Source organism: Mustela nigripes, chromosome 17 (assembly GCF_022355385.1).
Source record: "Mustela nigripes isolate SB6536 chromosome 17, MUSNIG.SB6536, whole genome shotgun sequence".
NCBI lineage: Eukaryota > Metazoa > Chordata > Mammalia > Carnivora > Mustelidae > Mustela > Mustela nigripes.
Genome location: NC_081573.1, coordinates 12,557,211 through 12,572,715, shown reverse-complemented (window position 1 = coordinate 12,572,715; position 15,505 = coordinate 12,557,211). Strand labels below are relative to the sequence as shown.

General features: G+C 46.8%; 2 protein-coding genes and 1 long non-coding RNA gene across 7 annotated transcripts in view; 2 read left to right on the top strand and 1 right to left on the bottom strand.

Moving 5' to 3' along the window:
* Window positions 1-3,405, top strand: part of LOC132005110 (zinc finger protein 345-like) — a 26,651-nt gene extending 23,246 nt beyond the window's left edge. Inside the window, 1 exon segment of the mRNA XM_059381895.1 lies at window positions 1-3,405. This exon segment is cut by the window's left edge and continues 2 nt beyond it. Coding sequence (XP_059237878.1) covers window positions 1-1,228 — 1,228 coding nt within the window. The 3' untranslated portion in view covers window positions 1,229-3,405.
* The window catches only part of LOC132005164 (uncharacterized), a 10,083-nt gene extending 4,885 nt beyond the window's left edge, over window positions 1-5,198 (bottom strand). Inside the window, exon 1 of the long non-coding RNA XR_009400747.1 lies at window positions 5,143-5,198. This is a non-coding gene — a long non-coding RNA (uncharacterized LOC132005164). The remainder of the gene's footprint in view (window positions 1-5,142) is intronic.
* Window positions 5,199-13,093: 7,895 nt separating this feature from the next.
* LOC132005136 (zinc finger protein 585A-like) overlaps window positions 13,094-15,505 on the top strand; it is a 13,580-nt gene continuing 11,168 nt past the window's right edge. The window contains exons 1-3 of one of the 5 annotated variants that reach the window (XR_009400732.1): window positions 13,094-13,340; window positions 13,973-14,133; window positions 14,280-15,499. The gene's annotated coding sequence lies outside the window, so the exon portion shown is untranslated. The other 4 variants (XR_009400733.1, XR_009400734.1, XR_009400735.1 and 1 more) reach the window with 4 other exon arrangements.

Sequence of the window (15,505 nt, the reverse complement as noted above, 5' to 3'; positions counted from 1 at the left end):
AGGAGAAAGGCCTTATGAATGCGGTGAATGTGGGAAATCTTTCACTTCAAGCTCTGCACTCAGGTATCATCACAGAGGTCACACAGGAGAAAGGCCTTATGAATGCAGTGAATGTGGGAAATCCTTTCGACAAAAACATTCTCTCTCAATACACCAGAAAATTCATAGTAGAGGAAACCCTTACAAATGCAACAAATGTGGGAAATCTTTTTCTTGTAGTTCCAGTTTCCATTATCATGAGAGAATTCACACAGGAGAAAGGCCTTATGTATGCAGTGAGTGTGGAAAATCTTTTATAAGTAGTACTGCCCTCCATTATCATCAGAGAGTTCACACTGGAGAAAGGCCTCATGAGTGCAGTGAGTGTGGGAAATCTTTCAGCACTCATAGTGCTCTTCAGTATCATCGCAGAGTTCACACTGGAGAAAGGCCTCATGAGTGCAGTGAATGTGGCAAGTCCTTCACCCGAAGAAATAGCCTCAATATGCACCTAAGGGTTCATTCAGGTGAAAGGTTTTATGAGTGTAATGAATGTGGGAAATCTTTTATTTGTAGGTATGAACTCCAGTATCATTATAGAGTTCATTCTGGAGAAAAACCTTTTGAGTGCAGTGAATGTGGGAAGTCTTTTACCTCTCGCTCTGCCCTTAGTTATCATCAGAGATCCCACAAAGGAGAAAGGCCTTATGAATGCGGTGAATGTGGGAAATCTTTCACTTCAAGCTCTGCACTCAGGTATCATCACAGAGGTCACACTGGAGAAAGGCCTTATGAATGCAGTGAATGTGGGAAATCCTTTCGACAAAAACATTCCCTCTCAATACACCAGAGAATTCATAATGGAGGAAACCCTTACAAATGCAACAAATGTGGGAAATCTTTTACTTTTAGTTCCAGCTTCCATTATCATCAGAGAATTCACACAGGAGAGAGGCCTTATGAATGCAGTGAGTGTGGAAAATCTTTTATAAGTAGTACTGCCCTCCATTATCATCAGAAAGTTCACACTGGAGAAAGGCCTCATGAGTGCAGTGAATGTGGGAAATCTTTTATCACTCGTACTGCTCTCTCTTACCATCACAGGGTTCATACTGGAGAACGACCTTATGAGTGCAGTGAATGTGGGAAATCGTTTAGGGGAAAATCTAACCTCTCTCAGCATTGGAGAGTTCACACTAGAGAAAGGCATGGTTCTATAATGAATATGCAATTTCCTTATTCAGCATAATGCCACTGGTGAAAACTCTTTGAGGAGACTTTTGCCTGATTTGAATCTTCTACGGTGGGGAAATTCCTTAAATTTATCTTATAAGTATGTGTGGCCATGTCGCATTTTCTGAATTGTCCAGAGAGCTCTCTAGATTTTTGTAACTGACAGTTCTGTGACCCTTTCACCTCTGCCAACTGGTAGGTCCGCACAGTGCACATCAGTCCTCACCCCAGTATACTCAGAGAAGTTGACCTCTGTTCTTAGAACTGGAGCAGATTAGCAGTAACTTGAGGTCTTTTTGGGGTCAGCTTTCCCTCTTCCTTGAATACCTTCATGTCATGGACTTGCATCAGTGATGACCCAGAGAACATCATGAGTTTGGCCGGCAGCTTACAGAGAATGGCTACCTTTTTTCAGGAACGTGTTGGTCGCATGTGATACTTGTGATGAGTTTTTCCAGCTTCCAAGTCACAAACTGGAGAACTGTCTTCTCCACATTGATTTGGATAAAATGATAATCAAGGCCTTACTGTTTAAGTCTTTAATCATGAATGTTCTACTTACTGTGTGGGGGAGTAGTTTATAAATAGATTTGGGCTCAACAAGCATCAAATGGTAAACTTCTAAGAGTCTCAAACTAGCTGTGCTTGAGGAGAAAGTGGAGGATGGCAGGAAATAGCTTGCCAGTTTTGTTTTGTTTTAAGTAAACTCTATGTCCAACTTGGGGCTCAAACCCCAAGATCAAGAATCAAGCTCTACTGAGCCAGCCAGGTTGTGCCAGTAGCCTGCCAGTTTGGACTAAATTTGCATTGATTGCTGCCTCACAGCCTCCTAGCAAAATCTGCGGGGCTTTCTGTTTTTCGTTTCATGTCTGGATGACGTGTGTTTTAGGAGCCTCAGTGATGAGCCCCAGGAGGGAGCAGATATGAGACTCTTAGTGCTTCTGCCAGTGACATGAATTTCTTCCCTACTCGAAGGGGGTCTCACAGGGGATGTCAGCACTATTAACCTCGGCTTTACAAGCAGCCATGTGCCCTGATGTCCACAACCCACTGGGCTTGGGTCACTGGTTGAAAGACCACAGTGGGCAGGAGAAACCATAATTGGTACAGAAACACTTAACAGGAAGGGGAGGAGGCTGCAGCCAACTGGGTGGAATGTGCCTCTTCTAGAAATGGATCCAGACAAGTTTCTGTGACAATGACTAGGATCAGTGTGTACACAAATCTCAGGATCTCCGGGCATATTTATCTTGTGTAGGTAAAGTCATTGTCAGAGAAAATAATTGGAAGCTATTGGCGATCCTTTTAGCCCCTGTGTTCTCCATGTCCAGGCCAGTACTACACACAGAGGAATACAAGAGAGTAAAAGGGACTGGGGGGAGTCAGTAGTTTGTTGATGTGGCCCTTAAGATCCAGGCAATGTTCCTGTTAACACCAGCGGAACCATCCTTCACTGCTGCCTGTGTCTGCAGACACTGAGGTAAGACTGAAGCCCGGAGGACATGGAACAGGGTGGTATTGTCAGCATAAGGTTGCCAGATCTATTTTTATTTTGAGCCAATTTTTTAAAACTATATAAAGGTTTAAATTACAGATGCTAATAAGCTGCATATATTTAAGAGTATACAATTGAGGGCGCCTGGGTGGCTCAGTGGGTTAAGCCGCTGCCTTCGGCTCAGGTCATCCGGCTCTCTGCTCAGCGGGGAGCCTGCTTCCCTCTCTCTCTCTCTGCCTGCCTCTCCATCTACTTGTGATTTCTCTCTGTCAAATAAATAAATAAAATCTTAAAAAAAAAAAGAGTGTACAATTGATAAATTTTGACAAGGATATGAATCTGCCACCATCATAATCCTGATAATGACCATATATGTCATGCTTTATTTACCTCTGGCCTACTACAATCTCTACTTACCCTACCCACCTCTCCGGGGAACCACTGTAATTTGTTTTACAATGGGAACCATCCACTTTTTGTTATTTATATATTTGGAATGAACTGTTTACTCTTCCCCACCCCTCTGTGATTTCCTTTGTGGTATGTAATTAGTTTTTCATCAGTGATGTTCTGCAAGTTGCTCACTTTTCTGTCTAGATAACACCCTTATGTTGGCATATACCGCTGTTACTTGATTCATCTTTTTTATGGGCACTTAAGTTATTTCTAGATTTTGCCTGTTGAAAATAAAGGAGTCAAAAACATTTGTGTCAGTAATTTTATATAGATGTAAGCTGTTTTTATTTTTGAAAAATAAAATTAACAGTAACTTAACTAAATTAACAGTTAACTAAATTAACAATTTAGTAAATTAACTGAATTAACAATTTAGTAAATTAACTAAACAGTTTAATTGGGGGCGCCTGGGTGGCTCAGTGGGTTAAGCCTCTGCCTTCGGCTCAGGTCATGATTTCAGGGTCCTGGGATCGAGTCCCGCATCAGGCTCTCTGCTCAGCAGGGAGCCTGCTTCCTCCTCTCTCTCTGCCTGCCTCTCTGCCTACTTGTGATCTCTCTCTGTCAAATAAATAAATAAAATCTTTTTTAAAAATTTAAAAAAATAAAAATAAAATAAAAATTAAAAAAGAACAATTTAATTGTTAACTTAATTAACTAAAATTAACAGTAACTTAATGTTCAGTACCTGAGTCATAGGACAGGTGAATATTAACTTTTGAAAAAACTGCACTGCAATCAAAATGATTGTTCACTTTTGCATTTGCATCAGCAGTGGATGAAAAGTCCACTTCTTCTGCAACCCTGCCAATATTCGATGTGGCCATCCTTTAATTTTGCGCAACGTAGTAACTGTGTAGTATAGTTTTGATTGCATTTCCTGAAGGAGTCACGATTTTGAGCATTTTTAATGTCTTACTTGCCGGCTGGAAATCTTTTTTATTTCTTTTCCATTAACATCATTTTCCTATTTTCTTGTATGTGAGTTACAGTTATTTTCCTTTTCATTTACAAATAAGACAGTAAAACAAAGACATGTTTAAAAGAAAACCACAGGCTTGGAATGGAGTCACTTTGCTACAAGTGTATCACCAAACCCGGACTTGATAGCTAATGTAATTGCAATTTTTCACTTTTCCTCAGTCAGTCTAAAGTTTCCTGGTCCCGGTGGTAAGGTAATCTTCCTAAGAAGTCTCCACTTTCCCCTAAAAGGAGGTGACTTTGCCAAAATAATTTTTTTGTGTGTTCATAACGTCCTTGTCCTGCTTGTCCTGCCTTTAAAACTTTTCTGGCCCTTTGATTCCCATTCTATTTGTTAGTTGGGATGCTGTCCATTTCATAATGGTTCAGTAGAGACAATCTGATCTTCAGATTTACTAAGTTGAGTATTTTATTTAATTTTATTTAAATGAAATTAGCCAAAACTAATACAGCACATTAGTTTTGGTGTAGAGTTCAAGGGTATGGTTTTTAAGTAGCGCTATTTTGGAGTTGTCCTGGGTTTTAAATAGATTGATCATCATTTTTCTACATGGAGTAACTGTTTCTGAGTACTGGAAGGCTATTCATTATTTTTCCTCTGGTACTTTTGTATCCTGCACTGTCATGGCCAAAAAACACACGTTTAAGTTTAGGGTGCATTCTTACCATCACGTCGGGACTTTGTTACGTGCAGAATTCAGAAATACAAAAAATCCAGCCCCACTCTATAGTATTTGCCTATTTACAAACTAAATTCTCCCATGGTGAGAATGGATGTGCTGAGAAGCTGAAAAACTACTTGGGTGTTTGGAGGAAAACTAAACCTTGGCGTGTGCAGGAGACGTGACAAGGCCAGGCAGACAGCAGCTGTGGGGGCTGGGAGCTGACTGGAGGTCTTCAGGAACCTCACAGGCAGAAGACGTTAATCTTGACAGACCAGAGTGAATGGACGTCCCTGAACACCCTGACTGGTGACTGGTGATCTGTCTGGACGGTCTCACCTGAGAGCGACAAGGTTTTCGTGTCCACCTGCTGAGTTCAGAGTCGCATCCTCCGATCCCACCCAGGACACTGGAAGAAATTCTCACCGTAGAACGCCAGCCTCCAAGTGATTTAATTCCATCTCTTTCTGTAGTAGTTGACTGCGGTCCCCAGTGTCGACCTTCCGTGCATCTCGCAGCCAATCTGGGATGTGTTTCCGGACAGCTGTCTCACGGAGAAGCCAGCTGGGCGCGGGAAGGGGCACGGGCGCTGGGCCACTTCCGGTCTCCCGCCACTCACCGGGCCAGGAAGGATTGGGAGCCGGGTGGGGCGGGGCCTCTCCTGGAAAAGACTGGGATTTCCGCCCCGGCGGCGGGGGTGGGGGCTCACCCGGAACATCCGGATCAGGGCTGGCCTCCCTCTCCACTCAAAGTAGAGGAGTCGAGGCCCTATAGGGCCTCTACCAGAAAGAAGGGGGTCCCTAAGGGGGGTGTGTGGGAACATGCGGAGGCCTTTCCCACCCCACGGACACACGCGGAATCATGGTCTCATCTCCGAGGCTATGCCAGGAAGGGGTCTGCCGGGGGGTCCTGGTGCGGGCTGGGAGGCCCTGGTACCGGCTGGGAGGCAGGGGTGGTGCACAGAGGAGACACCTCGAAGTTGTTGAGTACCCATACTTCTCTGGAGGCGAAGTTCCCACCATCAGTCCTTAAGGCAGTGCTCTGTCCAGAGCTCTGGCCATCCGTGCCCCTCAGGGACACAGCACAGAACGCAGGTGAGTCCTCCATTCCTCCCGTGTGCACCTTCAGGACTGCTCCGGCGCCTCTTGAGGGTGAGGGGGTGTAGACTGGAATAAACAGCGGATTAGGTTGTCCGCGATCATTTTAAGGGAAAAACGTGAGGCCCGAGTTTGTCCACAAATTATGACTTGGTTGTGCTGTCCGGGCACAGGGGTGCGAGAGTACCTACCCTTAGTGCACCAATTGTACTAGGTTAGGTCCCTGTCTCATGACAAAATCCAGAGGCCGAGGAACAAATGGGGCTAAGAAAGGAATCTTAGTGAGGACAATGGAAGGAAGACAGTGGACTAACCTCCCAAAGACTGACTCCAAAGTGCTCCAAATACTTCCGGGTTTAAAGAAGGAAAATGTGGGGCCAAGGTAAGTGGGTACTTGCAGGTAGGCAGAGAAACTCAAACAGATCCTTGTCCTGATGTCAGTCATGGGTGGGGTCTTACTGGCTCAGGGCAGTCCTTAGTGCTACAGGGTGTAGTTTTGGTTCCCATCAGGGGATGCCTTGCCAGCAGGGTCTTCCATCTGAGTGAAGAGACAAGCTGGAAAGAAGAACCTGACTAGAAAGTTTAATAGTAAGAAAAACTATGGGTGAAGCCACCTCAGGCCCTCCAGCCAACCTATTAATCTTGAAGGTTTAACAAGCACCTTAGCCTACATGATTGATTCACCTGTTTATCTGTAGATCATGCATTCTCTCCTAGGATGACCTGAGCACTTGTGAATGCCACAAAGCAATACAGATCCTTTTGCACAACCTGTAAGTACTAAGGAACCAGACCCCTTGCACAACCTCCCAGCACTGTGATCCCATCTATAGATAGTACCATCGAATCTGTATGTAGTCAAGAAATGTTGTGGACCAATGTACTCCCTATACTGGTTCACTGTCCTAACTTTAAAAACCTGCGGGCAAGGCAGAAACCTCAGAGCTGGGGTTTGTATGAGAGCCCACCTTCTCCCTAGGTGGCCAGCCTCCTGAGTAAAGATTATGATCATTTCCAATCACCACTTGTCTCTTCAGTATTGACTTTTGAAGTGCTAGGCAGCCAAAACTGGATTTGGGAAACAGGTACTTGAACACAGACACACACAGAGCAATCCATTCATATGAAAAGGCAATTTTAAAAGTATACCATACTGCAAACATTGTTTTTCTGCACCAGGTAGAGTGGTTAGAAGCTTTTCACTTTCAATGTTCATAAAGGAGTAGTAACCCATTAATAGCAGACAATCAGACATTCTTCTTCTTTTTTTAAGATTTTATTTATTTATTTGACAGAGATCACAAGTAGGCAGAGCAGCAGGCAGAGAGAGAGGGGGAAGCTTGATCCCAGGACCCTGGGATCATGACCTGAGCTGAAGGCAGAGGCTTAATCCGCTGAGCCACCCAGGTGCCCCGACAATCAGACATTCTAAACACTACATTTTAATTAAGAGAATAAACGTGTGCTAATAAATTTTGCAGCCTCTGTTCTGAAATCCTGCCACTATAGAAGAGATTCATGTAAATGACAAAGATAAGTGCCCTGTCTTCAGGAACCACAACTAGCAGATGGAATATTTTACTCTGCATCTATTCTATCAAGACATTTCTTAAAAAACTAATTCTTGGGCTACCACCAAAGTGTCTGAGTCAAGAGGTCTCGGCTGTGGGCTGAGAATGAGCATTTTTTTTTTAATTTAAAGATTTTTACTTGACAGGGACGCCTGGGTGGCTCAGTTGGTTGAGCAGCTGCCTTTGGCTCAGGTCATGATCCCACCGTCCTGGGATCGAGTCCCACATCGGGCTCCTTGCTCCGCAGGGAGCCTGCTTCTCCCTCTGCCTCTGCCTTCCACTCTGCCTGTGCTTGCTCTCTCTCTCTCTCTCTCTGACAAATAAGTAAATAAAATCTTTAAAAAAAAAAAAAGATTTTTACTTGACAGATAACAAGTAGGCAGAGAGAGCGGGGGAAGCAGGGTCCCTGCTGAGCAGAGAGCCCGATGTGGGCCTCCATTCCAGGACCCTGAGACCATGACCTGAGCAGAAGGCGGAGGCTTAACCCACTGAGCCACCCAGGTGCCTGAGAATGAGCATTTCCAATGAGCTGAGGTAAAGCTGATGGAGAGGACAGGGCAGAGGTGAAACTGAAAACCGGTTTTTCCGGGAAGGCCAGGCTGCCTCCCTGCACGCTCCAGTACAGGGACTCTGTGAGGAGCAGCAGAGCGAAGGGTTCTCAAGCACACCTGTTGAGTGCCTCTGCAGTGAGCCAAGCAGGGTAAAAGCTTAAAGGGCTGGAGTCCCAGGGTCTCCAGGGCAGAGAGGCCATAGGAAGCCACCAGCCACTGGCTTCTTTTGCTTGGAACTGCAAATCAGCAAAGAGGCCGTTAGATGCCAGTGGCTCCGATGCTCTACACCTACAGAGGCAAACTGAAACCCAACCTGGAGCAAAGTCTTGTAAGTGCGTAAATGGTGAGACCTACAAATGCCCAGTCATGCAAAGCTGTCTACGTTGGTCTCCGTGCTGGGCATGGAGCCTACCTAAAACACATACACACAAAACAGTCACCTGGTTTTCCAAGTAAGACAATTCCTTAAGCAATAGGCAGTCACATAACGTATTGCTTTGCTTTCCCTTCTGGTCTACAAAAGCCTTTACCTAATTTGGTTTGGAGCCATCTGAATGCATTTGGTGTTTGCACAAATAAGGTCTTTGAAATTTTCAGCTGATAAAAATAAAAACTGCAGGACTCATCCTTGTTCAGTGATGCTGTTATTAACGAGGGCTTCCTTTCTGCCCAGTTGGTTATTATACCTGGACTCCTTTTTTCACAAAATCGTTGCCATTTGCAGTTGGAGCAAGTGTGCAAGTGTGCTCCTTGTTTCCATTGTACCTACCTCATTCTAACATAGACTATAACAGTAATTCTGCTTTCCTTTTTCCTGAGTTTTCCTTGAGCATAATACAAGGCATTTGAAGGCAGGACTGCTTGTCTTGTGCCTGAATTTCTCCTATACTAGAGCTCCTGAGACACGAGTATGTGCTCAGTGCACATTTGTTAGAACAGTATGTGCTCAGTGCACATTTGTTAGAACAGTGAATAAACATGACAGTTCTTTTTCTTTTTTTTTTTTTGACATTTCTTTTCTTTTTTTTTTTTTTTTAAGATTTTATTTATTTGAGAGAGGGAGAGGGAGAGAGTCTGGGTGGTTTAGTGGGTTAAGCCTCTGCCTTCAGCTTAGGTCATGATCTCAGGGTCCTGGGATCGAACCCTGCATCGGGCTTTCTGCTCAGCGGGGAGCCTGCATCCCCCTCTCTCTGCCTATCTCTCTGCCTACTTGTGACCTCTCTCTCTCAAATAAATAAATAAAATATTAAAAGAAGATTTCTTCTTTTAAGATTTTATTTATTTGAGAGAGGGAGAGAGAGAGAGCTCAAGCAGGGGGAGGGGTGGGGGAGAGGGAGAAGCAGATTCCCCACTGAGCAGGAAACCTGACACAGGGCTTGGTCCTAGAACCCCAGGGTCATGACCTGAGCCCAAGGCAGACACTTAACTGGTCCAGGTTACTGGGCCACCCAGGTGCCCCTAAACATGACATTTCAATTTCCCTCTCATTTTAACTGTTCTGGGTATCATAAATTTCCTCCTTAAGTCTCCAAAGTGGTGTTAAAATTAGTGAAGGAAACCACATTCAAAATGGACCTTTAATAGGGCACCTGGGTGGCTCAGTCTTAAGCATTTGACTCTTGATTTTGGCTCAGGTCATGAACTTGGGATCATGAGATCTAGCCCCTGTCTCTCCCTCTCCCCTCCCCCACTTCTCTCTCTCGCCCAAATAAATAAGAACTATTAAAAAAATAAAATGGAGGGACGCCTGGGTGGCTCAGTTGGTTAAGCAGCTGCCTTCGGCTCAGGTCATGATCCCAGCGTCCTGGGATCGAGTCCCACATCGGGCTCCTTGCTCCGCAGGGAGCCTGCTTCTCCCTCTGACTCTGCCTTCCACTCTGTCTGCCTGTGCTCGCTCTCACTCTCTCTCTCTTACAAATAAATAAATAAAATCTTTAAAAAAAAAAAAATGGAGCATTTACACAGGGAGGAATGAATAAGCAGCTGGAAATAGCAATATTATTTTTACTTGACAAGGGAGGTTGCTTTCTCAGTAGGAATTTAATTTGCTTTGAACCAAAAGGATGGTTCCCCAGCAACCACACACTAACCAGGGCCACCACACAGCCAATGAAACATTGTCACAACTAGAAATTCATTTTTTTCAATAAACCTTTATTGAGAGCAAACCTCTCCATGCTTCTCTTAAACCCTCATAAAAGCTGACTTTCCTTCTATATCTTCAGACTTGCTTGTGATTTGCCCTGCTGTCCTGAAATTCTTCTGTCATTCCTGAATAAACTCAATTTGCTAGTAAAATGACTGGCTGTTTACTTTGAAGGATGACAGCAGCATTGTTCAATACTTTCAAGAATGAAAAGGTCAAAATTTGGAGATAAAAGCCACAGAATGACCAGCCACATTAGTCTAGCAGAGTCACGTGCTCAGTTTGATTCTATCCTTTCCCACTTCTTAAGGTTTCTTCTAAAAGTACTCTGAGGGGCGCCTGGGTGGCTCAGTGGGTTAAAGCCTCTGCCTTCAGCTCAGGTCAAGATCCCAGGGTCCTGGGATCAAGCCCCGCATCCGTCTCTCTGCTCCGCAGGGAGCCTGATTCCTTCTCTCTCTCTCTCTGCCTGCCTCTCTCCCTACTTGTGATCTCTGTCTGTCAAATGAATAAATAAAATATATTTTAAAAAGTACTCTGAGATTATGATTGTTTCTAAGCTTTTATCAATGTGTAGGAAGATGGAATGTGGCTTTCCCCATAGCTATCCTGCCACTGTCTTGAAGTGCTCAATAAATGTTATGAAATGCTTCCCAAAATGTGCATAGCTCAATAAATGTTATGAAATGCTTCCCAAAATGTGCATTTCACCACTGTTTTTGGAGATAACTTCAATTCCTAAAGTGACACTAATGCCAGTGCCTCAAGAAAGAAGAGCCAGTTCCCAGCAAGGAGGTGAGTTCATCGGGTTCATATAACCCCCTTTAAAAAAAGAAAAAAGATTTTATTTATTTATTTGATGGAGAAAGAGATCACAAGCAGGCAGAGAGGCAGGCAGAGAGAGAGGGAGAAGCAAGCTCCCCGCTGAGCAGAGAGCCCGATGTGGGGCTCAATCCCAGGACCCTGAGATCATGACCTGAGCTGAAGGAAGAGGCTTAACCCACTGAGCCACTCAGGCACCCCCATATAACCCTTTATTTTAGGGCTCAGATTCTCCCTTTGCACACTTGCTCCAACTGCAAATGGCAACAAGTGTTCAGTACCCAAAACAGCATTGGTTAAAATGCACTATGTTTGGGATGATATCAGACTCCTGAAAGGAATTGAGTACATGGAAATATATGGATAAAAGTGTTGGCTCAGTCGGTTAAGCATCTACCTTCAGCTCAGGTCATGATCCCAGGGTCCTGGGATCCAGTCCCTCATTGGGCTCCTTGCTCAGCTACTTCCTCTGCCTGCTGCTCCCTGTGCTTATGTGCAATTTCTCTCTAACAAATACATAAAATCTTTAAAAAAAAAAAATGTTCCTCAATTGGGGCGCCTGGGTGGCTTAGTGGGTTAAAGACTGTGCCTTTGACTCAGGTCATGATCCCAGGGTCCTGGCATCGAGCCCCACATGGAGCTCTCTGCTCGGCAGGGAGCCTGCTTCCTCCTCTCTCTCTCTGCCTGCCTTTCCCCCTACTTGTGATCTCTGCCTGTCAAATAAATAAATAAATAAAATCTTAAAAAAAAAATGTTCCTCAATAGATGGGACACAATCACAATACAGGCAAGAGAGTTTTAGTGTGGAACCAGAGGCTAACTGCATCACTGTCCTTGAAATTCAGTGTGACCTACCATCCTTGTCCTTAAATGTCAACAGACCTCTAAGGGGTGTGAAAGAGGAAACCATTGGCCCAAATGCAGTCACTTCGGCTAGACCATGTCATCAAACCAGGGCATAATACCAAAGCACACTGCCCTTTTAACTTCCCCCAGAAATAGTTTATGAGCCCATTCAGGGATTTTCTGGTTAGTACCAAAAAGACAATCTACATAGATGGGGTCTCTCCACCCCCTCAAAGAAAGATGAGGGATTCTAACAAGACTCTCTCGTTCCTACAGTAAGGTGACCTCATCTGACATAATCCCTTTTTATCTGTTTATGATATTCTTGTCCAACCTTTAAAAACCTTTCCTTTCCTGTAGTGCTTTGGAGCTCCCCTCTACTTGCCAGATGGAATACTGCCCAATCCGCAACGTACTGGGCTGAATTTTTTTTTTTTTTTAAAGATTTTATTTATTTGTCAGAGACAGAGAGAGAGAGAGCGAATGAGCACAGGCAGACAGAGAGGCAGGCAGAGGCCGAGCAAGGAGCCCGATGTGGGGACTCGATCCCAGGACCCTGGGATCATGACCTGAGCCGAAGGCAGCTGCTTAACCAACTGAGCCACCCAGGCATCCCTGGGCTAAATTTTTTAAAAAAGATTTTATTTATTTGACGGACAGACCACAAGTAGGCAGAGAGAGAGAGGGGGAAGCAGGCTTCCCACTGAGCAGAGAGCCCGATGTGGGGCTCCATCCCTGGACCCCGAGATCATGATCTGATCCGAAGCCAGAGGCTTAACCCACTGAGTCACCCAGGCGCCCCTGAATTTTTGTTTTTTAACAGGAACTTTTTTGAATTCTTCCTAACCAGTCCAAAACTGACTCTTAATGTTTCAGGGTGGAAGTATTCAATGAACAACATCTTTCTAGCTACGCACAAGCCATTTCTTTTGGAAGCGCTGTACGAAATGATATCCTATTTAAATCAGTAAAAGAATCTGGAAGCAACTAAAATAATAGTTTTCTACCTGGGAAACTGACCGTCATAGAGTCTGAAAAAAGGGCTCTTTTCCGCCTTTGACAAGGAGCAACGCAAGTCCCTGTGGGTAGGAGCCTCACTTCCCAGCATCCCTAAGCGTGCCACGAAACCAAAGCTCCCTTATTCCCGGTGGAGGACGCCCAACCCCAGACCCGGGAGCTCTGGAAGTCACACCACCCGGAAGAGCCCTTGCCGGGAGAACGCAGAGCCAATGAGGGAACAGGACGCGGCACTCTTAGGCGGGTGCATGCGCTGGGGGCGGGACTTCCGGCTACGTTCCCTGCTGTGTATGTATTTATCTTTCTTAGCGTCTGCTCTTCTCTTCAGGTTCCGGAACGCGGGTTCAGGGTCTGGGTGACTGGTCGTGAAGACGCGACGGGAGGCGTGGTCCCCGCCGCACACAGTTCAGGCCGGGTGTCCGCTCCCCTCCGGCCCGCTGCCGGCGCACCGAGTCCGATGGCGGCGGCCGCGCCCAGGGACTCGGCTGAGGTAAATGCTTGTCCTCGCCGGCCCCCCTCCCCACGCCCCAAAGGCCCGAGCGCGGGGCGCCTGCTCGCGGCCCTGCGGCCCAGGCCCCGGTGTCCGGGACAGGGAGGCGCCGGTGGGCGAGGGCCCGTGTGGGAGCGCCGGCGGGCTGTGTCCGGGAGCGGGCTCGGGGCTGAGGGGCCGCCGGGACGGGAGCTGCAGGGGGCCCGCGCCACCAACGGGAGACAGCGCGGCTGCATTGGTTATGTCCGGAGCAGTGTGCGGCGCGGCGGGTGAGGCCCGCGCGGTCGCTGTCTGCCGAGGCCGTGTCTGCTGGAGGTGAGGGGAGGTGGTCTAACCCGGGTGTCAGGGAGCTTTCTTGGGCCGCGGAGAAGCGCAGCGGCCGGGGGTGAGCGCGCAGGCAGGGCGCGCAGCAGGAGGGACTCCCGGTGGTCGCTGGTAGTGGCCCGGACCGCCGCCGTGTCCGCCCTGGATGTTGGAGAACCGGCTGCTGTTGGTCTGTTTTCGGAGAAGGGCTGAGGCGAATTGTGGGTGTCGCAGGGGAGATGAGAACGGGGGGGGGGGGTAGTGAGGGGAACCCCGGGGCTTTTGGTCGGTGACGCTTGAAGAGAAAACTGCAGACACTTTACTCGCAGAGATGTTGTTTCTGTGGGAGCGACAGGGAACAGCGATTGGGACCGAAGAACCCGAGTCAAAGCAGTAGCCAGTGCGGAGAAGAGGAGGGAGGTCATGCTTTTTATGGGGGAAGGGGCGAAGTCGGGAACGCTGTTACCAACATTGAGGCGACGGGAGTAAGGTAGGAGTCGTGTCTTCCCGGTGGCTGACTGTTGGGTGGGTGATCGGGAAAGACTGTCTTTCTGGATCTGTGCTAGTGAAGGAGTGTGCCCATTCCAGGTCAAGTCACTGTCTTCCTCTTCCGTTTGCCGTTGATCACTGTGACAGTGCCTGAGAGCTCCCTCTGCTGCAACCTCCTGACTCCATTTTAGTGAAGTTTGCAGTTAGTGATTTTCACAGTTCCTAGTAGCTGAACGAACGGAAGCTCCCATTAACTGGATTAAAGGTAGCGTAGGTTGATTTTTCTGGGGGATGTCCTACATTGTTTTGACATTGTTTACAATCTCAGATGTGTCAGAGAAGTGTGAGTCATGGAATAACTAGGGAGCTGGATGGCAAAGCTTGGGACAGTAGGGAAAGTTCCCGATGGAGGGTTTGAAAAGTGATGGCTGTGATGTGGACCCGGGTGGAGATTTGGATCACATTTAGGAACGGAACACAGAGTGTAATGACAAAGCTGCTAGTAGGTTCAGTATCCTACTACGTTGTGTGGAAGAATGGTTGTCTTGGGCAGCATGTGGTGGTGGTTGTCCGGCATTGTCACCATGGGTGAAGGAGAGAGAAAGATCTGGCTGATGATGGCCAAGGTTGCTTGGGATGATTGGAAGAGATGGCTGAGGACATTGAAAATTGAGACAAGATGACAGTGAGACTGGGGCTGTTCTCTCTTCCGTGTTCTAGGGCTTCAGCAGAATTTTGTGGTCAGCTTTTACCGTGTCTGGGGTGTTTCAGAGTCTTCGTGCCAGAAAAGGTCTGGGGCAAATGTGATTTGTGGTTCTGTGTGCCTGGCAGGGAGACCCTTAGTGCTGGGGTTTTCACGAAGGTTCAGTAGAGAATGGTTGGTTCCTGAGTGTCGAGGGCCGGCATGGGCAGCAGAGAAGTAGAAGATGGTGTAGGAGGATCCTAGGTTGACAGTGGTTGTGAGTGTCCTACTGCAGAGAGGATTAGAGGCAGGCGAGGAGACTTCTCAGCAGCATTTGAGGCTTTCCCTCAGTTGGGATCCATGGGAGTACTGGGGTGGTAGTGGAACCTCTTTGTGTTTGTCACACATCTATTGGTTGTCAAGTGACAAGGACAAGTGTGAGTCAAGGGAGAATCCTTTGGAAGGTGTGGGCTTTCATCTGTAGGGTCTGAAGACATGAGAGAGGTACAGTCTACAGAATTATGTAGACCTGGAGAGGAAGTGTGAGCTAAGGGCCTCAGGGTCCTGGTATTGAAGACTTCCCGGCAGAGCAGGGCCTATAATTGGCTATCTTGAGGGCATGACCTGGGAGACTCCATGGGAATATCCTGGCAGGGGGATGGGACTTGCAGGCCACATTGCTTCCATGTGT